General features: G+C 38.7%; 1 protein-coding gene across 11 annotated transcripts in view; it reads right to left on the reverse strand.

Annotated features, from left to right (window-relative positions):
- FAM13C (family with sequence similarity 13 member C) overlaps nucleotides 1–27199 on the reverse strand; it is a 43697-nt gene that overhangs the window by 14672 nt on the left and 1826 nt on the right. For 3 of the 11 annotated variants that reach the window (XM_085229981.1, XM_085229974.1, XM_085229972.1), the window contains 6 exons: nucleotides 24393–24449; nucleotides 22513–22696; nucleotides 16955–17076; nucleotides 10611–10674; nucleotides 4373–4523; nucleotides 3947–4012 (listed from right to left, as the gene is read on the reverse strand). In XM_085229981.1, coding sequence (XP_085086107.1) covers nucleotides 3947–4012; nucleotides 4373–4523; nucleotides 10611–10674; nucleotides 16955–17076; nucleotides 22513–22587 — 478 coding nt within the window. In that variant the 5' untranslated portion in view covers nucleotides 22588–22696; nucleotides 24393–24449. Of the gene's footprint in view, nucleotides 1–3946; nucleotides 4013–4372; nucleotides 4524–10610; nucleotides 10675–16954; nucleotides 17077–22512; nucleotides 22697–24392; nucleotides 24450–25230; nucleotides 25421–27199 lie in introns of those variants that run through there. The other 8 variants (XM_085229982.1, XM_085229976.1, XM_085229983.1 and 5 more) reach the window with 6 other exon arrangements.

Raw genomic sequence — 27199 nt, forward strand, 5'->3', positions numbered from 1 at the left:
ACTGTGTATTGAAGGTCATTCATTAGGTATAGCTACTTATATAAACAGAAACCTGTACATAGAAGGATTAAAAGTGCAAGTATTCAAAGTAAACATAGCAAGTATTTCAACAAAGTATCACATGCACCTTGAGCATTATACTAAGGGTAAGAAAATACAGAGGGCATTTATTGCCTTAACATACGGTGTCTTTAAGGTCTACAGGAGAAAGCGGGTGGATATCTTTCTAACTATGGAGTATAATATAAAGATGAACAGTTTCCCAGAAGAGAAACATTAATTAAACTTTTATAAACATTTGCTTTTGAGAGCCACATTCCCAAAGCAGAAGATACATATACAGAGCAAAATTTGTGTTGTGATGTAGCATTTTGTCCTTTGGTGAGTGGAAAGGCAGAACACAAACACTGTATTTCCTGATACTAAGAACGTCGAATGTTGTTTGTAGTTTTCTAATTTCATAAGGTTTTGAGATAACATACATACGACTCTAAAGAACACTACACATGAAAATAAAAATAACAAGCAATCATTTGAAGTAGTTAATCAAATTAATGTGCAGTAATAACTGCTCCTTGGAAGAGTCACACTTACAGTACTGTGTTAATACTGTCTTTGACTGTAAATGGAAACCACCTCAGCTGCCTCAAGAGAAAAACTTTGTTTTTTAAAAATGATTAAGCTAGAAATCAGAATAATTTATTCTGTTCTGAAAATGTAGGAACTGCTGAACCCTATCATACTGATTGTTCATGAGTAACATGAAAAATGATGGGCACATTATGGAGCCTACCTCTATGGAATGCCAAGTGTTCATCTTCCCTTGAGTATTCCTAGTTTACTAGTGGGGAGAACCGTTGAATCTTTCTCCTCACCCTCAGTGGGTGAAATGGGTGAAGATAATCTGGCCTAGTTGATATTTTCACTATCAGATGGCTGTGCTTGAAAGCAGATTTTACTTCAAAGGAGAAACCCCACATTCTTCACCAAAAACAATAAGTGTGTGTTGAAGCAAACAATGTGTGTTCTTTCCCAGATTCCTCTGTGTTAATCTCCATAGTACATAGCACTTTTTATCAGCTACGTTATTTTATCCTCTAAGGCCATGTATACATACAGCCTTTGAATGCACATCATTTGCTATTTCCAGGCAGCATGCATGCTATTTCTAGTCAGTATCATGTCTGCAATATAACATGCATTCTACTATATTTTGCAGAATCCTTTTATTAAATAAAAGCCTTAAAGTGCACAGAAAACAAACAAACAAACAAACAAACAAACAACTGTACATGAATTTTTCCCCATAAAGCTAGCAGATCTAGGAAAGTTCTTTAACCTTCACTTTCTTTGCATTCTCACCCGTTTACATAGGACATGATACTCCCACAGTGAGTAGGTATCTCCTTCAGGATTTTAATGGAACCTTTGTAATACATTTTATTTCACCTCTGCCCAATAGATTGTGGAGCTATAAACCTGTACTTCTACACTAGGATGTTGAGGACACATTGGCTCTAAGTGGAACTCATCGTAAAAATCAATTGTTGATTCAAAAAGTAATAGAATAACCTAAAATATTATTTCATCAGAGAGTATCCAAATGTTTTTGCTTTGCTGACAACGGAAGTCTAACTGTATACTGCATAATCACAGTTTAGTATGTCATGCAAAAGTTACATGTGATTTCTGTGTCTATAAGTTCACTTACTTCAACAGCACCATCAATTATAATTACTTTAATCATTTTATCGCAATAAGACAATGTAGGTGATAATTAATTCTAACCTAGTATCTTTCCTCTAATTACTTCCTACTCTGTTGGTAAAATCCACCTCTTAAAGATACGGAAGCAACTCCCAGAAGTTCTAAACAGAGTATGAGAACTAAATCCTCCCAAACAGAGATATCCAGAAAGGCATCTGGGTGAAGCATAGACACGGTATTGTACCAGCCACAGGAAGTTATTTACACAGGCAACATACAGTGATAAAGACTGGAGTAAAAGCTGTTCTGCAAACAAAAGTGCTGTTAGTTTCTGGCAATTAATCTTCTCTATTATTACACTTTCTATGACCACAAGAAAGGTCTTAGACCCAAACTTATCATGCACCAGATGCACTGAATTGCTGTGTACAGTCCAGAAGTGCTCAGTAAGTCATGACTACTTATTCATTTGTATGGCCAACTTCACTTTTAATTACATTTTAAGGCAATTGTCCTGATTCCAGATCTGTGTAGATTCTAAACATGACACTATTATTTTATGAGTAACACACATACTAACCCAGTATCTACACGTGCCTGACCTAATTTCAGCCTCTATTTTTGCTCAAACTGGGAAACATAGCCACAGCTAGCCAAGCTCATATGTTGCTCCTTAGCATGCATCTACTCTGTGTCATTTATTCAGTCCAGCTTGCCACAGGCAAGGGTTAACCAGAGGATTTAAAGCCAGTATCTAGTACCTTATAATAAGCAGTGAGCTTAATAGTACAGACTTCAATCATATAATACAGGTTGACTGATGCATATATTTGTGTTTAGTTTAAGTAAAATAATAATACAACATCATCTGTTATATATAAAAGTAAATACACTGATGTAATGTGTTCCAATGTGTGTCAACATTTGTGACATCTTTGAATGCAGCAGCTCGCTGCTCAAGTCACATGTATACTCATATCCAAGAAGTATAACTTACATTCTGCTTTTCTTTTTTTCCCATTAAAAAATCTTGCTTAGTACCCCCTTGTAATTCTTCATGGACTTATTTTGCCAGCTCTAAATCAATTTTTTCCATATCCAAACAGAAGCTGCTGACTTGTCTCAACAAAACTTACCATTGATTCCTTAAAATTTGCATTGGGAGTAGCCTGCCTTTTTAACAAACTGCTGGGGCTTCATTTAATCACACATATAAATGCGTATGTATATACTTTATAAAATACATTACGCAAGCATATTTATACTAATATATTTACACACTGTACATTTTTTTTCTATTGCCTGATTTGCTAAGCAAAGGCTAACAACTAGACACGTGGTGAATATGGTGCATCCCCTAAATAGTCTGTTTCTAGCCTGGTGCAAATCTCTGGACCTCCATCCAAATTCAACCTGAAAAAGCCAATAGTCTCATGTGACACCTGTACCTAAACAGAATGAATCAGATTTCGTTAGTAATTTAAGAGACAGAATTACGACAAGCTCTATCTATAAAAAATAGGAACTCAATAAAGAAAATTCAATCAACCACAGCACAGGTGTTAGCATGGAGGGTCCATTAAAATCGATTTAAATAAGTGAACTTTAACTGAAGCACAAGTTTGAACTGCCAGAGTAACAGAGCATGCTCTAGACTGCATGGCAGGAATGCTACATCATCCAAAACTTGTGTGTGTATATATGCTTTATAATAATTTGGATTCTACTTATCATTTCCCTTAATTTTTCAATACAAACATCAAACTTAAGTACATATTAACACTATAATTTGTCCTCTTTTTAGGTATTTAACTTGTTATTTCTTGCTGAAAATTCTAAGCAACAGCTTTAGAAGTAAGTTATTCTGAACCCAGCATTTATTCAGTCATAAAATGTCCATTGCATAGTGATTACTTACCTATCTGTTTTAATTTGAACCATATATGGTCAACAATGTAAGTGTTTGTGTATTCATGCCACTTGTCTGTGAGATGTATTAGTCATATTGCCTTTGACCTATTTTTCACGAACCGTGATTCCTTTCCTGAGCATCACGACTATCAACCCAGTGACTAGAAGCTATGAATTGACAAAAATAGTGCAGAGCCTTAGGGCTATTTATTTGCCAGGACTGGTTTCCATACTGAGGAAAGAGAGAGAGGTAGCACACCACAATTTGCCCAGATGAGTAATAATAGGGAATCATTAATGATTTAAATGCACATGCCATAAAACTCACCTTCACTATCTCTCTGCTGATGCATTAAACTAAAATCAATAATAGGAGAAATGAAGTGATATTGGTCTGACAAAAAGAACGACAAAAATAGAATTACATGATATGGCAGATGATCTCACACAATACAGGCACAGGAAACAAAAAGCATAAGTTCATTTGAATAAATAACAGACAAACTAAAAAGAATCAGGATTCTTAAAATCTACTTGAAAAGTCAAATTCCCTTGCAGAAAGACAAAGGCTATAGCCATTAATTTCTGCTCTTTTAACAAGTATCATCCCTTTTTACATTAGCATTTGCATCAGGAAATGGTGCTTTGCATCAGCTCGGCAGTTTCCCAGAGGACTGCAAATCTGAGATCAGACTGCAAGTCACAGGGCTGCTTTATAATTGCAAATAAGAGCACATATGACACGATCCCTTACCTCCACTACTGGCCCCATCAGCTTGCACACTGGTTTGGACTGATGAAGGGGCTGGATCCTTGGGTGCCGGCAGCTGGGGAGTTTCCTCCTGGGTTGGCAGAAACGCAGAGCACAGATCGGTTTCAAGGGCTTGTAGCTTCAACAAAGAATTCTGCAGACAAAAGCAGAACATTTGGCTAGATAGAAAGCAACAAAATACAGCGGTAGCTCTTCAACTCACTGAGCCCATTAGGAGCGCCTGCAAAGGGGTGTTCCACTAGCAGCTCTGAGGATGTACAAAAGAACAAACATGCACTATTCCACGAGTTTCTTCACTTCTGGTTATTTAAGTCCCAATTTAAATGGATTATTCGTGACACGTGGGAAAGATGACATCGTCAGCGAAAGACAATTTATTCTAGGAAGCCAAACTGAGATGGTGTCCCTTTTTTCTTGGTTCTGAAGCAGTACACTAAGTAAGTATTTCATTCATTGGGCTGACATCACGATCTGATGACATTATGTCCCTCCCCGTTTACCATTCATGAAAAAAAAGTCTCCCTCTTCAGCCTATTGTGCACTACACAGCAGTGAACAAAGGGTTACTGAGAACACGCTGCCTCATGGGATTATTGGAAGAGATATTATTTAATTGGCTTTTTTAGAGATACTTCCTTATGTAGACATCGCTTTTATGTAGGTGGCTGCTGCTTCTGCAAGGCAACCAGATCGTTTCCTATCTGCTGCAAAGGGAAAATTAACAGATCATTGTCACTTACTGCAGACAAATCAATGGGGATAAAGCTAGTTACCTATAACATCACTCCCGGCTACACTGTCATGTTTGGTCCGTTTCTCATTTTAATCTTCAATGCTGCATGCAATACTCAGCTGGACAATCTGACACAAGCATCTTGCTATGATGCAAATGCTGTAAAAGCCCTAATCACCATTCAGCTGGGTGAAGTGAGTCACCATTGATACCAAATGTATTCAGCTTCCCTTTCTCAAGGGAAATAGAACTTGCAGCATAAAACAAAAACACATACAGCTGTTTTAATAATCACACAGCTGATGCATTCAGAATATACATAAAATGTTAAATTGCTCACAAGAGCATATTTACAAAGAGCATTTTCTGAAAGAAATCTGAATTACAACACGAAGAAATTCCTTGAGTTTATATCCTAAAAAGGTACTTTCCCTACTGCATCAAACATCTGAAACTAATGTATTGATTCATTTAATGAAATAGCGAATTTATTTATTAGAGTAGCTTAATACATCTGCACATTACTATTTAATTTTAATAGAGCACTTTTGTAAGTTCAAGGGTGGCAGTATTTTTGGCTAAAAAAAAAAAAAAAAAAGGCTAGTGAATTTGACAGGGAACAGCAGGGAAGCCTTGGTCTTTTTGTTCCTTACGTAGAATTCAGGCAGTGAAAAGGGAATAGAAAGGAGCTCTTTCAAAGAGATACCTCAAAATAGAGAAATTTTGAAAAAGCAGAAAGTGTATTTTCCCCATGAAAATAAGGATGCTGTCTTGAAGGGATACTCATGGCACTGGTTTGTGAAGAGTCTTCATTTTCTACTTCCTCTCACCTCAGCTAAATACTGTGGTTGTGGAATCACAACACATGGACAGTGTTTAACAGTTACTACTTGATTTACAGGCCAGGGAGGACTCTGATCATAGAATCATAGAATGGCTTGAGTTAGAATGGACCTCAAGGATCATCAGCTTCCAACCCCCTGCCACAAGCAGGGTTGCCAGCCTCTAGATCACATACTAGATCAGGTTGCCCAGGGCCCCATCCAACGCAGCTTTGGACACCTCCAGGGATGAGGCATCCACAACCTCTCTGGGCACTCTGTTCCTTCACCTCACCACTCTCTCAGTAAAAAACTTCCCCCTCACATCTAATCTAAATCTCTCTTCCTTTGGTTTGAAACCATTCCCCCTTGTCCTGATCCCAGCACAGACCTTATTGCAATGACTGTGTATGGCAAACATCCTTCCAGAGTTTTCAAAGCAGTCTCTAAGTCTCCTGGTAAGAAGAACATAGGTGAATGACTGACAAAAAATTCTAGCCTTCATGGACTTTGGCATTTGAATGAAAAATCCTACATCAAGAAAATATACTTGTTTGCATTTCTTATTATATATTACTTGTTAAACACTTCCAATTTCAACAATTTCAGCTGTTGATTCACTAGCTAGTTTGCATTTTGTTATTTTCTGAGATATTTTTCACCCAGTTGTGGAAAGTGGGTGGATGGCAAATTTCCAGCCATTTCCAAATACTAAAAAAAATCATGTAATAATAATAGAAATACCTTTTGTGATTTCTTGAATGTGCCCTTGACAGAGATTTGATGTAGGGAGAAAATGAGTAACTAACTTATACCATTTTGATGTTACCAGGGAAATGATGAATCTAGAGTATGCCATCAACCTTATCTCACTCTTAAAACACAGCTGAGCACTATGGTGCTGACAAAGGACACCGTACAGGAAAAGCCACCAAACATTTGTGGGAACACACACAAAGAGACAGTTTTAAGCAGAGGCCTAGCAGAAAGCTGCCTCGTATCGCAGACTCACAGGCATCAAAAGTGTCCTACTAAATGGCAGGGACAGCCCTGCTGCGTGCCCTGCCTCTCTGGGAGCTGCCCAAAGCACCAGCACAGCCAGAGCTGCCAGGTGCATTCCACTATCATGGGCCCTCTTCCCCTGTAACCAGAGCAATGTGTCCCCACATCTACACCTGCATCCCACGTAGGGCAAGAGGGTGTTCTGCGAGGGGGCAGCAGGTCGTGTACCCACCCTTGGGCTCGCAGGGGTCAGGACAACTGCTGGAAGAATTCAGAAAGGAGGAAAGTAAAAGTCCTACACGGCACACGCTCAGCAACACACCCAGTCTGGAGATAAACCAGCCCATGTACATCCTATTTACAGACCTCTCATGTTCCAGGGCCTGCCTTTGGAACCCAGATAGGCTACCTCTGCTCCTGACTGTTTTAAAAGTGTTACAGACCATGTTAGAAGCAAATATGAGCAGCTACAACATACAAAGAAAGAGGCAGGTGTTAGTTCATGGAAGGTACTATCATAACTTTTGGTAAATTCTCCAATGAAAAACCAGTATCACTGAAGTAATTTAAGTTATTGCATATTAGAGCAGATAATTAACTCAGTTCAAATCCTTCCGATTTTATGCTCATTCCAATGTTATTCTGGTGCTTAACACTACTGTCACATAATAATTCTTGATTCATGCTAATGTAAATAAGAGGGCATTAATATTTAAAATGGATCTTCATGTTTATTTGGAAAAAATATACATAGGACTGCCTCTTAGGTGCAGTACTTTGCAAGTTTGAAAAAGAAGCAATTAGAATAGCCATCATTATTGTCCTCTTGGAGTAACTGACAACTTGACCTATACCAATTTCACTAGAAGAAGAAATGAAATCCTGCATTTTTGCAAATCAAATATAATGAAAAAAAATGTAGAACTTTACAACAAGTCCAAGGAAAACAGAAGGATGTGCAGTTGTGGCATTTCTTTCCTACTTGTAACTCCTGCTACTGCTTTAAGAGAACAGTCATGAAGGTATCACATATCACACTCCTGCCTGCTGGAAAAAAAATATAGTACAAAAGGACAGCCATTGGCAGCAGAAGTTCAACCTGCAGTAAAGAAACCATCTTTACAAACAAGTCAGCTTGTAGCCTGAACCCACCCCTCCCAACCATCTCTCTTTCCAAGGGATTTTTGAAAACCAAGAGAGTTTTCAAGGAGCTATAGAGATGGGCAAGGAGCTATAGAGATGGGCAAGGAGTTATAGAGATGACAGATAATTTCTTACATCTAAATACCTCACATCTACACTTGCACTGCTTTATCACCCTGGAGAACATGACACTGAATGAACAAATACTCCCTTTCTATCACCAAAATGCTCTGGCAAGGAATGGAAGACCTCTGAAATAGCTTATGTATTTTTTTCAGTTGGTGTTATCTCCAACTGGAGGTCCGTGTGTGAGGCTGGGCAGCATCAGTGCCACGTGCTGTGGGTCAGTATGCCCAGTGGCTGCAGCCCAGCAGGAGGCAATGAGCCCAATGATGCCTCACGAATCTCCCTTTTTGCACCAAGGGCTGTGCACCACTGATCAGCCCGCAGCATAGAGCAGATGGATATGATGGCTGATCAAGAGCCATTGCTGTTAGAAACACTTCTTTCCCTGAAAATGCATTACTATAATCAGCTTCCTTTGATCCCTGGGGAAGGAAGAAACATAGCCTGTTTAGGAACTGTTGAGGAAAGGGAAGGAGAATGTGTTTATCACTCACATAGATCCTGCCCAGGTCTCAGGGAGAAGCAAAGCCTATGCTTGGTCCTTTCTGTGCAAATACAGCTGCCCAGCCATGCACGGTGTTTCTGACTGCTGAGGGTGGTTGCACCCTGCCCTGGGCCTGCCTCTGTCCCAAAATTGGAAGGCAGCTGTTTGATTTTATCCAGCTTGCTGATGGATTTATGCCATTGGCTGGGGCAGAGAAGTAGAACAAGCTAAGCTTTCAGTATTTAATGGCCTTTGGAGTGATTCATACAGAAAAGAAACAGAGTAAATATCAGTCCTTTCAATTTCTTCACAGTGAGGAAATTAAAAGCAGCACTAGAACAGTGACATACAAAAGCATTTGCCTTGCCTTTTAATCTGAGGGTTCAGGTTAAAACAAGATAGGCATATTTTACGTAAACATAAATAAATCCTTGGTACCTGCTGGGGCAATACTTGCGTCTTGAGGCAAATGACATTTTCAATTCAAAACTTCCCTCACGGGTAACAAACAAGCAACAATAAGATAGAACAAGATATGCCCTGGATCTGTATAATGTCACTGGTGACTAGTGAGGAGAGACAGCACTTTCTCTAATCCAAGAAGGGAATTTATTTTGTAATACCTCTCCATTTAGGCTTGCAGGAGACCTGAGATACACAGCAATCTAAGATTTTGCAAAGAAAGTTAGCACCGCAGTGTGGCTGTGGCTCATTCCCCACAAATGATATGAAACTCATTTTAATTTTTGAACTAATTATCTGTTTTAATATTTTTATTTACTATTTTTAGGGTTTTTTTTTAAACTATTTTTTTATTTACTATAATATTTACCTTGGAGGGATCCTTTGCAAGAATTTAAAATCTTGATACTTAAGTCTTGTGTGAAGACAAGAGTGGACTCAATGATCTCTGTGGGTCCCAACTTGGGATTTTCTATGATTCTAACTGCAGAAACTCTGGTGATATTTGCAGTGGAGCTTCTCAGAAGAAACAATAACAGTGATTTCTCCCAGAGCCTTAACTAGCTAGACCAGGACTGAGAATTCTCCCTTACACTTGTCACATAAAGGGCCTTCCTAGTTATTATTGGGATTTTCAACAGTGAGCTGCACAGCAATGACATGAATGCAGAGGAAATAATTATAGCATTTTTTATCTGAATTCCTTTAAAAGGACACAGGATAGTTTTCTCCTAATGAAATTCAGGCACATTACAGAAATAAAGCTGGTGTTCTATGCTTTGACAGGAATAGACTTCCTTTTACACCCAATTCTTCCCCAGCACATCTGCCCCCATCTGCTTATGTTGTCTTCTTAGGCCACACTTTAAAATATCATCTGGTCCTTGTTTATATCCCAGCACATTCACTGCTCTTGCAGAATTGAGCTTATATCTGCTAGTAAACAGATACCCTGGCTCGTGGTACTATTTGGCCTTCTGTGTTATTGTTATTTGGCTTTTCTCTCTTCACTCCAACCCTCCCCTCCTACTCTCTGACAAAAGCACTCTTCAGACTACATTGCCCTGTTCGTGGTTTATTTATGTAGGATGTAGCAACCTTTGAGACGTCCTTATTTTTAATCAAAACATAATTGATTTAAGCTGTAATATGAGGAAAAAATCAAATCTTCTTGCAAGATGGCATTTCACTTAGTCAATATTGAATGTTTAATTCTTTTCTGATCACAAATAAAATGTAGCACAGTTCATTTAGTTTAAAAGTCTGACTTTTAAACCATTCCAGCAGTCTCACATCACATTTTTACACCTGTCTTCAAAAACATGGATGAAATGATTCATTAAAAAGATAACCTAGGATTCTCAAGTGATTGTATTATTCCAAGTGCTGAGAAAAAACTCATTTGATTCAAAATTTTAACACCATATTTCCATTTTTGGTTACACTTACCTCAGTTGAGCTGCATAGTTGCTCGGTTGCTTCATTTTGTGAAATACATGTGTTTTGATCAATTCTACAAAACAAAACAAATCTTTTCCATCAATAGATTTCTTGTTTATGTTACAAATGTTCTAGACTATTCATCACATTTGTACATAAATTACAAGTTACAAGATATTGGAAAAAGAACATTTGTATGAAATTTACTTCTGTATTTTATACCTCATGCAAAAAAATACCAGTGGTTTTACGGAATTCTGCAAAACCTATATTTAAACTATGAATGAGAACCTGGAAACTATGTCATTAAAGTGTAAGTTCACTGTGTTACACAGAGTCCATCAGCAGCACCATCGGCTCATGACAGTTAAAGCCAAAAAGAGTTCAATTGTTTAAAACTAAGCATTATTTGTCTCACATGCTTTAAGAACAAGTATTTTCCTCTATCAGAGCCATAAAGAATAAGCCTTTCATATTTAAACTCGATGGCATTTTAGGCTCTCAACCTTCAGCTTTCTGCTTAAAATTATCTTTTGCAAATTTCACACAGACCTGTGGGACTCTCATAAGTAGATGGAAATCCTTTGAGCAAGAGAGATTTCCATGTTTTGTACTAAATGTCATTTAGCAGCCCCCAGTGGTGTCCATAGCTTTGCTTTTCCCTCAGCATATCACTGCTTCTCCATGTGGAAATAGAAAAGGAAGGTCCTGGACCAGCAAGGGGAAAATCTGTTCCCATTGACTGCTGCTAGTGTGAGGACTGCGTGCCACATTCAGGCAGATGCAGCCATAGCCATAGCAGGTGCCCATCTAAAAAAAGCTCTAACTTTTACACAGCAGAAATGACATTATGAGACAGCAGAAGAGTTTTAGAACACTATGAAGGAGCATGGAAAGATCTAAAGAACTAACTTATTTGGAAAGAGTGAAATGTTATTTACAGTTTGGTTTGGTAACATGTAAGGAACGACCTGCAAGGCTACAAAAAATGTACTTAAAAAGTGATTTATTACATTGAAGTAGTGCTAGACACAAGGCAAAGGAATGAAAGGACATGTCAGCTTTGTGCTCTTCTGGTACCCATTTGGATGACTCTTTTTCAGAGTAATACATAACTTCCTTAACAAAAGAAGCAGTTCTTACAGGCACTGTAGGATATTCTGCTTAACTCACAGCTACGTCACTCACTTCAGAGACTAAAACCTGCATAGCTCCCTTCCCTCTCTCATTCAGACTGATGTTCTCACCTACTTTTTTAGGGATGCAGACACGTTGCATTTTTCTATTCTATTTCACTGAAAATACTAGGAGGAGATGTTTCCAGTTTTGCATTCATGGGATTCTGGAGATGCCAGATGTTTTCTGAAATATCTGAAGCAAATAACCATTTTTGTCTGAAAATGATTTACACTAGCAGTAAGTATGCTGAGCTGGTCCTACGCTACAGAGTTCTGGGGTGTGCCTTTTTTTGTTTTCACTAAGACCAAATGCTCCACTAGGCAAATGCAGGTTATCTGAATGTTGTCAGGCAACAAGGGCTTACAATTTAATAACTATGGGTTGGATCCTACGCTCATTAAAATTCAATCACAAAATATCCATTGACTTCAAAAACAGCAGTAACAAAGTCCTGATTTTCCATCTGTGCTGAGAACACTAAAATTTTTTTAAACTTCAACCTGAATAACTGTAGGTGATTCATATTCCTTATTACTGACATCACATAAAATAAAGAAAACACATTTCTCTCTACAGATACTATTCATATATATGTAATACCATCCTTACTGAACTACAGAAAGCCATATCTCAAACTCTTCATGAAGTCTGGCAACTCTGGCTTTTGGCAGAATTCTGCTATTGCACAGATGCAAAGATTGAATCCAATAACATGTACATTTGAAGCTTGTGGACATAAAAAAAAAAAAGTTAATTATCCTACCAGAGCTCCTAACAGACTTCAAGGGGCAGATGAATTAATTTGCATGAGCAGTGAGCTGTTTGAAAAACAGACCGGAACATGTGAATTACTGAATTATGCATGATGCTGATATTGCTTCTAAACTCACGTAAAATTCAAGTAAAACTACATAGATTTAAAAACTAGGAAAAATATTTAAACATAAGCCAAGCAAATTTAATTTTTATTTCTCAGATTAAAAGCAGGAAGGAGCATTATATTCTCTAATCTGCAAATCTCCACCCTTTATACTCCTCCCAGTTCTCTCTCTTGGATCAGGACTAGATTCCTGTACATTTAAATCAGCCTAACCCTGAGTTATACTACCATCGTTCTCAGGAGTCCTATTTATTTATGCACTACAGTGCCACATGCACTTGGTGTCCTGGGCCAAGTATCACATTAGTGATACTACTGGTGATAATTCCTTGAAAGCAAACCACATCCCATGCTATGGAATGGATCTTCTTTTCCAGAATCACTTCTGGTCTATCCTGGGCCAACACTCTTTCCCCACCTTCAGTCTTGACATCAGTTTTACCCTACCCGCTGTGAGGATGACCTACCAGGTGAACAGCTCAGAAAAGGTAGTCTCCCTACCACATAAGAGGATTGATTCAGCCTATCAACAGGTTACTGCACAACCAACACATCTCAGAATCAGGGAAGTAGAATCATCTTTTCTGAGACCCCCAACAAACAGCAAAAAGCACTATGAAATTCAAACATAGTCACCACCTTACTACAGGGCTGCAAGTAAATGCATAAGTTTGCCTATGAATCTTTAAAAAGCAAAGCAGAACTACAAGAGGCTTTTGCATTAACACAGAGCATTACTCGCAATGTAAGAAATAACACCTTTAAGGGCCTAAGAGTGTTTGGACACATCCTATGCTGCTCTATGGGCTGTCTCTTAATGCTGGAGCAAGCAGATATACAGAGATTCAATAGAGCAGTCTCTCTCAAACTGCAGCACTTTGGAAAAGGCTAGCTTTGGCTGACTGCCACAACTACTTTTCTTACATTATGAGCGCCTCTCATGCTCACAAGGCATAGTCCTTACTTAGGATACAGTGATGTGTTGACATTTTTGCCCCTCTGCATCCACTCCTTTTTTCTTTTTTCTTTTTTTTCTTTTGTTTGGGGGGGGTGGGGTGGCTGGGAGGGAAAGGGCATATGACGGCTAAAGAGCTTACTCGAGAATTTTCCATTCCATGATATAAGAACTGTAATTGGAATTTTGAAAACCAATATTTTAATATCAAGACTCATGAAGAAACTGCTTTTAGGAACATAGGAAGAGATCCATCATTTTCCAGCAAAGCCGTGTTTCACCATCTAATCTTAATTTGCCAATACAGAAATATACACAGAAACATAGTGGTCATGATGAATTTTTGCTGGATCAGAGGGATTTGGCCAGCTTCTCTTCTGGCTTGCTTGGTTATCTGCACGGGAATGCAGCCTCTCCAGATCTGCCTCATCCATGTGGCTCCATCCTATGGCACAGAGATATCAGCACTTCTGCACCTTCCCTGCTCCTGCCCACACATCCCAAAGTTGTAGGTGTTTAGCAAAAAAAATGAAAGTTATGTGAGAGAGCTGCCCTCTCAGAAGCTACTTGCCTTGAGAACTTTGATACTGAGGGCATTGCTAGAGTTTGCTCTCCCCTGGGGAAGGGAGCAAGGAAACCCTGGGAAGCCGTGGCTGTACCCCAGAGTTTTTATTTGTATCTCTGTAGTTTTTTATCCATATTAAGACAAGTTAAAATTGTCCTATTTTTGCCTGACTAGAACATATTTCAAGACAAATCCTGAAAAATTAAGAGGTATTTAGATTTTAAACTGCAGTGAGACTCGTTGCAGAGATATATCAATCTGAAGAATCAAACTAAAGCAGAAGGAACAAATCTCACTAGAAATAGTCAACCTTTCTCCTTAGTACAAGGCAGAAATAAATCCTTCTTCTCCTCTCCTCCCCACACATATGTGATAGAGAAGCTTGCCCCATGGCACCCCTGCAGCAGTGTGGTCATCTCCTCTTCTCCAGAAGAGCAGAAAGCTTTTGGTCTGTGATTTATGGATCTCTCAAAGTTGCAGTGTTACAAAGGATTTTTAATTTTACCATTAATCTAGCACAAGTAGAAGACAGTGAAACTCAAGTTTTGCAAGGCTAGCATATGTTTTCTGTCAAAATCTAGCTGTGACCAAGCCTGAATGCTTAACCTTTGCCATGTTCCAGAGCAGGGAAAGCAGAAAACAAAGCACGACATACCTTGGCAGCTGTGTTTCATAGTCCATTGCACAAGCCAGTTCTGTGATTCCGATACAGGAGCCAGTGATCTACACAAGCTGAGACAAGGGCACGCAAAGACAAGGCCCTATCAAAGCTTGTTAATGGTAAAGAACTGGGGCAAGCTGTTGGTGGCTCCTCTGAGGAATCACCAGCCAGAGTGAACCTCAGACTGAAAGCAGTAACTGCAGCATATGTAATTCAAAGTCCTTTGCTCCATCCAGGTAGTGGGAATTTTTTTCCAAGGATGGCTAAGGCAGTTAACGTGAATACAATGTGTGCGTGAGACCAAGGACCACAAGTTAACATGTTTACTCCATGCTCAAAGTCCCTAATTTGGGAGTAAAGTCACCCCCATTTTGAGGTAACAATCAAAGTATGAGATGGCCAGACCTCAGGTGCTATCACTACATTTTCACAACTCACAATAAATCCAGGTCCTCTATTTAACAGAAATAACACTAGTAAGTAACAGGCTTCCTAAGGAGCTACCCTGATGTTATACAGGAGTAAACAGCATAGTGAGTAATGGTTTCACATCCAAAAAACTAAGGTTGAACTTTTGAAGTGGGCAGGGGAACTTTGCCATAGTTGCTGTTTTATTCATGCACGCTCTACTCTGGTTTTTATGTTTAAAATCCACTTTTCTTTCATTACATTTCTGTCATCAGTTGAAATTAATTAGTGTTACATTTCATTATCTGTCCAAATACAGGGCTCCTATCAGCAGAGCTGCTAGGTAGGTCTAACTCTCTGATAACCAAATTCACTGTTCTCTTCCTTAAAATAAATTGGTGTGATTTTTTCCAAAGTTAAGAATATCAGAGAAGCAGAAGGCAAGTTCCTTAAGCTGGGGCTAATTAGAAACATTTTCTAAGAAGCAGGACTTGCAGTGTCTCAGTGGCAAATACAAGCATTGGATGGTGAAAGTAGTTGATCATGAAAGCTAATTAAATGCTTGATGATTCTGCTAAAGTTTCCTCCGAGAGCATAAATTAATATCATTTACAATAATGCCTACTAAAAGCTGTTGTGAAGGCAACTGGTTCCTTTCACATAAAGCACCAAAATGCCATTGGATTGCAACCGTCACAACTAACCTAGCCCTGGCTTGGAACAGACTTTGGAGGCAATAAGTTCCATATGTCCACTACCTGTTTCCTCACCCACAGATCATCTCTATGATTGTACAGCTGCTGTTGACTCCAGCCAGAGTCCCTGTTACACTGCTGCCATGGAGGCAATTAGAGCACTGAGGCTATCATGCACCTTTAAGCAGAAATAAAGATCAGAGCCCTGGCTTGTCTGTTTGAAACTCTATGTAAACAGCAAATCAGGGCTGACCAGCAACTGAGCATGTGAAATCCATAAAGCAGTGCCCAAAAAAAGGATAACTGTGAAGAGCACAATCTTGTTTACACAGTCCAAGCTTCTTAATAAGAGCAGAATCTTTTCCTTAGGACACACCTTTACTGCTAAGTTGGATCAGCTGGGTGAGTTGAAGCCCCATTTCTAGCCTTTTGCTTATCTATGGAGGCTTGGGAATGGAATTTTGACTACATGTATGAGCCAGATGTGAGTTACTTCATGTTCTGCTGAGTTGCCTCCGGTCGAAAGTTGCCTAACACCTAAACTGAATGTCTCTCCCCTTTAAGGGGCTACTTTTACAGTATTGAAACAAGAGGAACGTAAACTATATGTAAATGTACACCCATACCAAAATCAGGTATGTTGCTTCACATTTCTATTTCTCAGTGAGAAAACAGCTCTGAGAAAGTGAGGCAAGTCAGCAATGGGAAAAAACAGAAAAAAAAAAAAAAAAAGAGTTGAGATATTTTTGAAACTTGGCACAGAGGAACAGCAATTTCTGAAGCAAGGATGTTCATGCTGCTTGTAATATAGGGGATTTAAAAGTGGATGAAATTTGCATTTTTATCTTCATCCCTTTCATTTTCTCCAAATAGTTCTTGGCATATAAACACTGAATACAACTGCCAATGGGAGACAGGAGTCTGAATATCTTATACAGCAGGCAGCAAATGAATTAGCCTTTCCTACAGTTAATTAGAAGTGAAATGCATTCTCTTATCCCAAAGCTTACCTTGGCTGAAATCTCACAACAGCTTCCTGGCATCTAAAATCCACGTTCCATGCACAGTCATTAGCTGAGGATCCTGCCTTCCCTTGCCGCTCTGAGAGTCCTGGCAATGAACTCTCCAGCTCCTGAAGGAAACAACAACAATATTCTACGTCCTGTCAGTGCTGATCAAATGTAGCTGAATATTTTTTTTTAAGAAAGAAAGAGGTCCATGAAACTGGATTCTGATTTGTAGATCATTGTTATTTTTTGTAATCTGGAAACAATTGGAAAACACAAAAAGGCTTTAAATAAAGCAGCATCTTCATTCTCAGAAAAACACTTCTTGTAGCCAAAGCAGACAAGAAGCCATTGTAAGCCATTTGTTGTGTATTAGATAACAGATGTCAGAATATGAGTAAGAGGTTACACACAGCAGTCAATATTTTTTGTTTAAATATACATTTGCATTTAAATTGAAATTACTTACTCTTAGTGAAAGTCTGAGAAAAGAAGTCACATCAGTTACCTTGCCATACGGAAAATAAAGAAGTCCAACAAACTGAGACCGTAACTAGGAATTAGAAAGATATGCCTTTTACTTCAAATAGCCAAATACCAATTATATGAGTATGACAAGTTATTCAGCATGTCTTAATTCCCTTACCTTTAAAATGGGTTATAATATCTCCCTTGCATTGACAACAGGTAAGTTAATGAAGTTATTTGAAAAATTAAATCAGATTTGGTTTTTTTTCTTCTTCTTTATTAGATTTTATCAGTCAATATTTTATTCTAATTGTTTCCAAACTGAAATACAGAGTGCTTTGCAAAAGAAAAGCATTCACTTCCTCTGTTAAAACATTTCTGATTTTGCTTCATTTTCAAAGCTTAGTTAGAAGCTTGAAGGTCTGAACATGGGGTAGAACCACTTGCATGGAAACTTGGAATGATGGGGTCATTCTACATCTCCAAAAAACATTACTGCTTTTTTTTTTTTTTTTTTTACTATTATTATTATTTCTGTAGTCTGTTCCATCTTTGAATATTATGAATGAAGTTTGCTTAGAGATACACTACTTAAATAAAAGTAAATCACACTTTTTAAAAACTGTAATTTTTATTAAAAGTTTTATAATTTAAGGAGGTTGTCTAAGGGTTCTTCTCTCAGGAGAAATATTCGGAAACTGCCTCTCAAAATTTAAGTTGGAGGACTAAAGGAATTCATAAAAAGATCTTGTGAAAGTTAATTAAAAAAAAATCACTGGCCTTTTACTTCCTCTTTGTGATTATATTCTAACTATACTATTACAATTTATTTTAGTCAAAGTCCTCTTTTAAAGTACCAGGATATTTATTGAATTACAGAACATTAGTTTCTCCTACTTGGCCTATGAGATCTATAAAAATAGCATTGAAATCTATTTCCAGGAAGAGGCAGCTGTCACCATCACACTGTAAGGTACTTGAGAGGGCAGCAGTCATGTGCTACCTCTAAGATACAACATGTGTGTCCAGTCACAGGTTATGTCCATACTGCATTTACAGAGGCATAAATATTCATGTTTAGATCTGCTTGGACTCAAAAGTTGACCATAACAGCTATTAGTACCCATAAAAGTAGAACTGTGAGTACTATGGAAGCTTATCTTAATAACCTTTTTAACGTTAGGCTATTTAAGTTAATCTGTCAAAGAAATTCAGTCCAGTTAAGGTGCAAAACCAAAACTGCATTCAAGTGGTAAATTTGCTTCAGCAAAATACATTTCATATACTCATATATTGAGAGCGCTGTCTCAGACAGGCCAGCTGGGCTGAAGCCATTGTGATGAGGTTCATCAAGACCAAATGCCAGGTTCTGCACTTTGGCCACAACAATCCCAGGCAGCGCTACAGGCTTGGGGCAGAGTTGCTGGAAGACTGCATAGAGGAAATGGACCTGGGGGTATTGATTGATGCTCGGCTGAACATGAGCCAGCAGTGTGCCCAGGTGGTCAAGAAGGCCAACAGCATCAAGGCTTGTATCAGAAATAGTGCAGCCTGCAGAAGAAGGGAAGTGATCATGACTCTGTACTCAGCTCTGGTGAGGCTGCACCTCAAGTACTGTGTTCAGTTTTGGGCCCCTCACTGCTAGAAAGATATTGAGGCCCTGGAGTGGGTTCAAAGAAGGGCAACAGAACTGGTGAGGGGTCTAGAGAACAGACCTTATGAGTAACAGCTGAGGGAGCTGGGATTGTTCAATTGGAGAAGAGGAGGCTCAGGGGAGACCTTATTGCTCTCTATAACTACCTGAAGGGAGGTTGTAGTGAGCTAGGGGTCGGCCTCTTCTCTCGTGTAACTGGTGATAGGATGAGAGGGAATGGCCTCAAATTGTGCCTAGGAAGATTCAGACTAGACATTAGGAAATACTGCTTTTCTGAAAGAGTGGTCAGGCAGTGGAATGGGTTGCCCAGGGAAGTGGTGGAGTCACCAACCCTGGAGGTGTTCAAGAACATTTGGATTTTGTGTTGAGGGACATGGTTTAGTGAGAACTGTTGGTGATGGTTGGACTGGATTATCTTGTAAGTCTATTCCAATCTTGGTGACTCTATGATTCTATGATCATTGCGCACCAAAGGTGAGTGGTAGGAGAAAGCATTAGGAAAGAGTACTTTCCATTCCGTGCCATTTGTCCTCACAATTAATCCCTGAAAGCTGTTCTGAATATATGCTTCTTCATATCTTGAAATGCAAAAAAAAAAAAAAACTTATTTAATTTGATATTCTATAGATCAGTGCTGCAGAACTGATAAAAAAGAAAAGTTCTTGAAAACAACAGTATTCCAAGTAGCTGGAATATGAAGACAGAACCACGTTCCAGCAGCCTGCTTCTGTTTCAGTACTTTGAAAAGTTTACAAACCCCTCCACACCCAGCTCTAGCCTCCAAAAAAATAATTGCATACAGTATCCAAGGAACAGCTTTTCTTTAATGTTTTTGTATCAGTTGATATTTGGTCAGCTGAAGTCATCTGGTATTGAACTTTTATTAGATTTTGTCCTGGTAATCATCACAGCAAATTCAATAACCTTTTATTCAACAAGATCTAGGCTACGTGTACACAGTATTACACTTGTGTCATAAAAAACAGGCACAAACATTACACTTCAGCACACCGTGGGTCTTGTGAAGCCCCAGATCCCCATGCTGGATCATCTTGCTCTACTTGAGCACAGATGCCTGTTCCTGCTGGGTGTCCTTTCCACAGTGGAAATCACCTGGATTCTCTCCAGTAGAAACACACATCAACTTGTTTTCCATTCAAGCAGATTTAAATCCTTTCCATACATGCAGCAAACTTATTTACCAGACGTCTCTTCTGATTTTAATAAGACTATTTTCTAAAACTACAGCTAATAGCAGCACATAGTTGTGAGTAGAAAACATTCTTGGCTTATCAGGGCAAGATCTTTTAAAAAGATACTGTCACTGAAATATTGCCACATTCTGGTTTTGATGTCACAGAACACTTCTGCTAGGGAAGCGAGGAGTCCATTGAAAAAGTGCTCTGTATCAATAAACCCAGAAAAATGAGGATGAACAGTTTAGTCACCATTCACAGTGCATCATACTTTTCTTTTACAACACATTTTGTAACATTATTGTTTGTCAGCTTTATATCAGCTATTTGTATGCACATTATCCCACAGAAGGCTTGGAGGCAAAGTGTTTTCACAAAAGGAAAGTATATACAGTTGAACAGTCTTTGAAAGCATCAATCTGTTCCATTTTTCCAGGTAACAACCACATACATAAAAGCAAGAGCTGAAATAGCTGAAATCACTTTCAGCTTCAAAATGGAGAGAGGCAGATGTGACCGACTAAAATTAAGGGCTGCAATAGGATTTTGATAGTCACAATAAAACAAGGATCTCAGCGAGAAACTCCACACAGAAAACAAACACTTTCCAGAGCACTTCTGCAAGCGGAGACTTGTTCTTCACAGGCATGTTAAACATCTTGTTTTTCCAAATTTAAGCCCTAGAAAATTATTTGCCTGACACTGTATTTTATTCCCAAGACTGCAAATGTGAGTTGCACTGGTATTTGATGACAGACTAAATATATGAAGAATATATGAAAAAAAAGTTTCCCATGAAAGACTTTAGGACACATAAAATACTACGGAGCAGCAAATCTCTTCTGTGTTAGCTGTCACTGAGTGAGGGATCTAGGCATGGCATACTTAGGAAGGGGGCAGACAGGAGACTCAGAGGTAGCTGAAAGAGCAAGAGATGATCTATGAGTCAGATGTTGCCCTTTCTTATGACTTCCTCACAACTCTTTGTCTCCATTTGCCCTTCATAGGGCAAAATTTCCAATCATTTATCTGCCAATAAGCACGTATATCTCATCTACCTGCATCCTACATAATATTTTCTAGTAATACAATACATCCACAAAATTTAAAAAAAAAAAATGCAGAAGTTAGTACTTCATTACTTATCTCGGGGATAAACTCCAGAAAAAGCACGCAAGAAGATTAGGGAAAGAGTTGACATCAATACTCTGAATATTCTGCGGTAATGTCACTAGGATGTTACTGGCTTTTGATTTTGTTTCAGGATCCAAAAAGACGTTCCTCATCTTGAATGAAAGGCATGCCATCCTAAACAATGAATTCTCATTCTAAATTAGAAAAAAAAAAAAAAAAAAAGACGGACCATAATCACTCCTGGTCTGTGAAGTGTTCAAAGCACTTCAAAAAGCTCTCTGCAGATTTCCATCCACAAACAAGAAGAGACAAAAAATAGCCAAATACAGCTAACATAAAAGAAGAGATGAGCTACAGACATCTCACAAGCCTTGTCTCTGCTACAGGCTGCCAGTATGCCAAAGTTAACATCAGTGGTCCCTGTCGTGAGAATATTTTTGCTGAAGAGTGAAACCTGGAGGAGACCTCAATCCTTTACACTGCACATGAGACACAACTTGGGAAGAACCAGGAGGGAACAGAGGCACTACCAGGAAATGCTGCAGGGTGGTAAATCTCAAGTCAATGCAGCAATGTACATGAACCATCAGCTGCAGAGGCTTCTTCATTTATACCCTTTTTCTTCTTTTTTTTGTAGCTTTTAGAAAAATTACATTTCTCCTCCCCTCAGCTCATGCCAAAGAAACCCGTGGGCAGATCAGTTGTAGTAGACTCTGTAGTCTTTTGGAATTAAAGTATTATTTAAGCATGAGAAAAACAGAAAGTAAGACATATCAAAACTTCCCACAAGCAGACAAAATACTACTGTAAGAGATTCTCATTCAAATAAAACAGAAAGAATCTAATCAAGTAGTCACAGGTAATCTGAAGAGATTTGTACTTCTAGAGATATGCTCTCTACTCACTTCTGACAACACCTGCAACCTCTCTGCAATTCCCTGCCTCCAAAAATTGCCTATCATTACAGGAGTGTGCCACAGAACTCCAGGTCCCTGAAAACTGAAGTAGATTGCTGTAGAATCATAATCACATCACGGATTTCAGTTTTCATTTTCAGTTTGCATTTCAAAATGAGTGTTTGCTCAGATATTAGTAAATTCAGTCTTTACCTGACTTTCCTCATGGCCTTTTCCATTTTCTAACTTTGACACAGGCTTAGGCTTTCTTAGCTTTAAGTTGCCCATGTCAGGCTTCAAAGCCTGCTCCTTCTGCTGCTGAGTATCTTGCAAAGGCAGCCACCTTTCTTCTAAGATAGCTGTGTTGTCTGGATAATTTTCTTTGTTATCATCATCTCTGTAAGAGAATTAAAACGAAATCCATCAGACAGGACTTCAGACACCTGTCAAAACATTATGAAGAACAGCAACAAGAACTTAGCTACTCATGGTGGTTTAATTTTATGAGATTGTTATCTACACACCAAACAAACTCTGCATATGTTAGTAAAATGATTATAAGAGGCTACTGTTTATTGAAAATTCACAAGCTAAACTACCATTCATATTATTACTGTTCAGTTAGGGAGCCATTTGAATAAGACTAGTTTTGGGGGCACTCTTTGCCCTCAGTGCTACATTTCATACTCCTCAAATAAAACCTGAATGTAGCAGACCCATCCTTGTCCAATGCTTCACGCTGATTTATAATCCCATATAAATGATGGTATGTGGAGTAATTTCTCCCTACAGTCACACTTCCCTTATGACACTTTCTTTCTCATATTTTGAGGGCTTTTACAGAAAGCAAGGAAGGTTACACACAAAGTAGGATTTGAACAACAGAGGAGATATTTAGGTAGAAGGAATATTTAAAATGTGCTACCAGTTTGCAGAAAGGTCCCTCTGCATAACAGCACATCTGCTGGTTTAAATAGACATTGCTCATGGATACTCTGGAAATCACTGAACTTTGCCTATTCTACAGGGTGAAAACCTGCCCTGAAGAAGACCTTGCTGTCCTTATCTGCACCTAGCCAACCCAATCTTTGGCAGATTAATGTATTCCATGAAGAGCAACCCTGAAGCAGGATGCAAGACTGCCTGTGCAGCTGGCAGGATGAGCAGATGGGCACTGCTGCTTTGAAGTCCCCAGCTGCTGCTTAGTTTGTTGGGGGAATCTAGATGTTAGCTTTAGTTGGTCAAATAAAGGTTAACTGAGAAATTACCTCTTTCCTGGTGTGAAACTAACAAGGGATTCTAGGGGGTACTGAATTAAAATGCCTTTAGTTTGTTTTTTTGTTTTTTTTTTTGTTTTTTTTTAAGAAATACTAACTTGCTAATACAACATTTTAACCTAAGGATTCTGAGCTGCCAAACTCGCTTTCCATCTGTGACCCAACAGCCTCCAGATGGATGCTTGCAGGGTGTTTACAGACTTTAAACCATTGCTGCCCACGCTTTCTGCAAGTGTCCTCCAAGGCAGTTGTTACAGGGTAGGTTGCTTTATATCCTATGGGCATTCCAACAATGTGAAGTGTTGCTAGTATTAAGGTATTGTCTGATTTAAAAAAAGTTATGTTGCATCATCTAGCAATTAACAGACAGGCATAGCCATGAGAGACTCATATGTCAAGAATACTTCAGTTAAATTAGTATGAAGGATTTTTTTTTTTCCCCCACAAGAACTCTTCAGTGTGTATATCCTTGCACAGTTACACAGCTCCACTTATTATTGCTTTGCATCGGGTGCTCTACAGAAGAATTCACTGTAATAGCATCAGAGCTGCACCTGAATGAAACTAATGTGATTTTAAGTTAAGAAACATAGAACATATTTATTTATATAAAAACATTTAATTCTTATACTGCTTATACATAATTATCTACAACAAAAATGCACTTCCCACAAGTAGTAATAGCTATAGCAGATAATACCTTAGAGTTTATGCATTCTCTTGATAATAAAGGTTTCTTTCTAATGATTTAAAAAATGCACTCTGGTGGTTTTACTTGTTGCCAGCATATTTGAGACAAAATTTGCTGTAGAATACCTGGGGCTGGAACTGGCTGCGTGAGCTCCACAAACAGAATCTGAATCCTCATCACACCTTGGAAATGGATACAAAATAATTGCTGATAAATAATTTCTGCTACTTAAATTTAGCTTTCAACAATCATGACTGTGCAGCTCAAACTAAGCATAAACACATTTCATTTTCTCACACCTTGGCTGGTTTCTTTTAATGCCACAGCTTCTCCACTAATGTAAATCTCTAAGTCTAAATCTCAGAAGAAGAAAAAGATTTGAAATGTTAAGTGTACACAGTTTGACATACATTTTTCAGCCAGCTGAAAGTAACGATGAAAAGAATTCAGAAGTTACTGGGAAAATTACAAGAAAGTCTGAGTTCTAATTTCTTAAAATATACTTCATGTAACACAATAATAATTAGAGACAATTTCTCCCAGACTCACAAAAACATTAGCAACAGTAGAGCAGTCATTCCTTGTGCTCTGAACAGCAGGGAAAGGAATCCCCAAATAAATTACAAAATAATCATTAATCTTTAAAAGGGAACTGTCAGAATTTTTTAAAATGCATGAAGAATCATAATCAATTCCATCCCATTAGGTAAAAAACAGCACAATTGCCCTAGGACTGCATAATCAAACAGAGAATTTCTGGATAAATATGCAAAATACAGTGATGAGCAGTATACTGGGCACTAACTTTAAAGAATAAAACAACTGCAAAGCCAAAAACCAATTTTTCTTCAAATAAATATACATGTATTTGCACACACTCGCAACAAAGAAGTACATACCCTTCCCAGGTATTATTTCTGGGGAAAAGTTGGGGCCCTCTCCTCACCCTCCATTCATACTCACAGGGTGCAGGCACTAAGCAGCCCTGGATCACTGGAAGTCAGCTGGCAGAAGAATCTCTTCATTACAGGAGAAGCAGGCTGTACTTCCACTGACTTATTAAATTTTTAGAAGAACTGCCCAGCTTAGGACAGAGCATATTAAGTGATAATTTCATAGCTTTGCACTGCAATTTGATGGCAAGATTTTTAATATATTCTTCTTCCCCACCAGTCTTCTGCCAGTTTTTATCAAAAGCCTGACTGCTGCAGAAATTATTTAAAGGGACAATGAAGTGTTCACACTTCCTGAATAGATAAGCATTTGGATGAAAGCATTTGCTGCATGCAACTGGAATACATACCTACAGTTGCATGCTCCAACTAATCATATAATATTCCTGCAGTGGGTGCAGTTATCCCCTTCCCTCTGGAAGGATGGTGGGCAACTGAACTCAGCCAAGTTCATGTGTGCATATTTGTGTGAGTACTCCTTAACTTGGGCAAGTATGCCAAGGGGTCACCTGCTCTCAGCTGGCTGTAATAACAGTGAACTGGAGAAGCAGAAAGCCTAAGTAAGCATCTAGTACAGTCATAAATGAAGACAAGTTACAAACGCTCCAACTGAGCATGACAAAATGTGTTTGACTTACAAGATACCAGTAGATAGAAAAGATTAGCGCTAATGAGTCAGAGAAGACGGTGGCCATCATGCAATGAAAAAGATTGTGGGAAAGTTCAGAAGCACCAAATCTGAAAGGGTGAATAGAATTTTTTCTATCAGCAAGGATAAATATTAACTGACAAAACTCACTCACACAGGATACTGCTTAAGGCCAAGACCGTAGTAGGACTTTTAAAATGATGAATTTGTGATATAATGAAAATGGTCACCATGAAAGCACAGAGTGTTTTCACCTTGGTTTCATTAAGAAATGCAGCTTGTGTGTTCTTGACACCAGTTTGCGCATACACACACACGTTCACGCTCCTTTCCTCCTATTTCTAAACCTCACTGTGCAACTTCAGCTGTATTTAACAGCTAGAGGGATGTGCAAGAGTTTGATACGTTTTTTTAAAAGCTTGTGGCCATGAGGACTAGATGGAGTTGTCACCAACAGAAAAATCACAGCAGCATCTTACTCAATCCTGAAACATAAAGTGTACACCAGAACAGCTTGAAGGCATAAATCTACAGGGGCTGAAGCTTACAATGGGCGGGACACTGGCCACTGACGTAAAGAGTGGGGTCTCAATTTACACAGGCTTTGCTCTGTCTCCCTAGCAATGCCTCTGTACTCCAGACACGGTTTAGTGGGAATGTCTTTTTAATTTTTTTCCGTTTTCACCTTTCAATAGCAACCATTACAGCTGGAAAACTGCTTCCTTTAGCAAACTTGACCTTTAAGATGTTCGTGTAAACAATTTCTCCACCAGGCTGCATGCATGGCTTGCTGGGAACACAGCAGCCCCAGGCACTTGCCTGATCTGGAGATATGTTCCTGAATGTATTGTTTCACTGGTTTTATACCATCCAGCCTTACCATAAGCAAAGTCAAATAGGAATGTCTACCGCTGCATGGCAAGCTCTCTCTTTATTCTGCTAAATAGAAGAAATCTATTTCCAGATACAGTCACAGCACAAACAATGAGTGCTGAAGTCTGTAAGAATTGCATGTTCTCAGCAGTTCTCAAAAACAGGCTTTGGGGGCAGGCTTTAAACAGGATCTAGGGAAATCAGCTTTGGAAACCAAGTTGGATAGTGCTCTTTGAATGATGTTGTCTGTCTGCTTTGTTTTCTAAAAGCATGTTTCTACTTCTATGTTTGGTAAGATAAGATTATGAATTAAAGGCCCTGGAACAAAACCAACAACAGCTTAAATAAAGAGATTCAGCCTTCAGACAACAGCCCAGCTCTGCCACGCTGCTGCCTCTCTGCTCCACACAGCACTGCCTGCACCCCTCTCCCCTCCCTTTCCCCAGGGATGCCACAC

The sequence above is a fragment of the Meleagris gallopavo genome, chromosome 8, assembly GCF_905368555.1.
Source record: "Meleagris gallopavo chromosome 8, MGAL_WU_HG_1.1, whole genome shotgun sequence".
Lineage (NCBI taxonomy): Eukaryota > Metazoa > Chordata > Aves > Galliformes > Phasianidae > Meleagris > Meleagris gallopavo.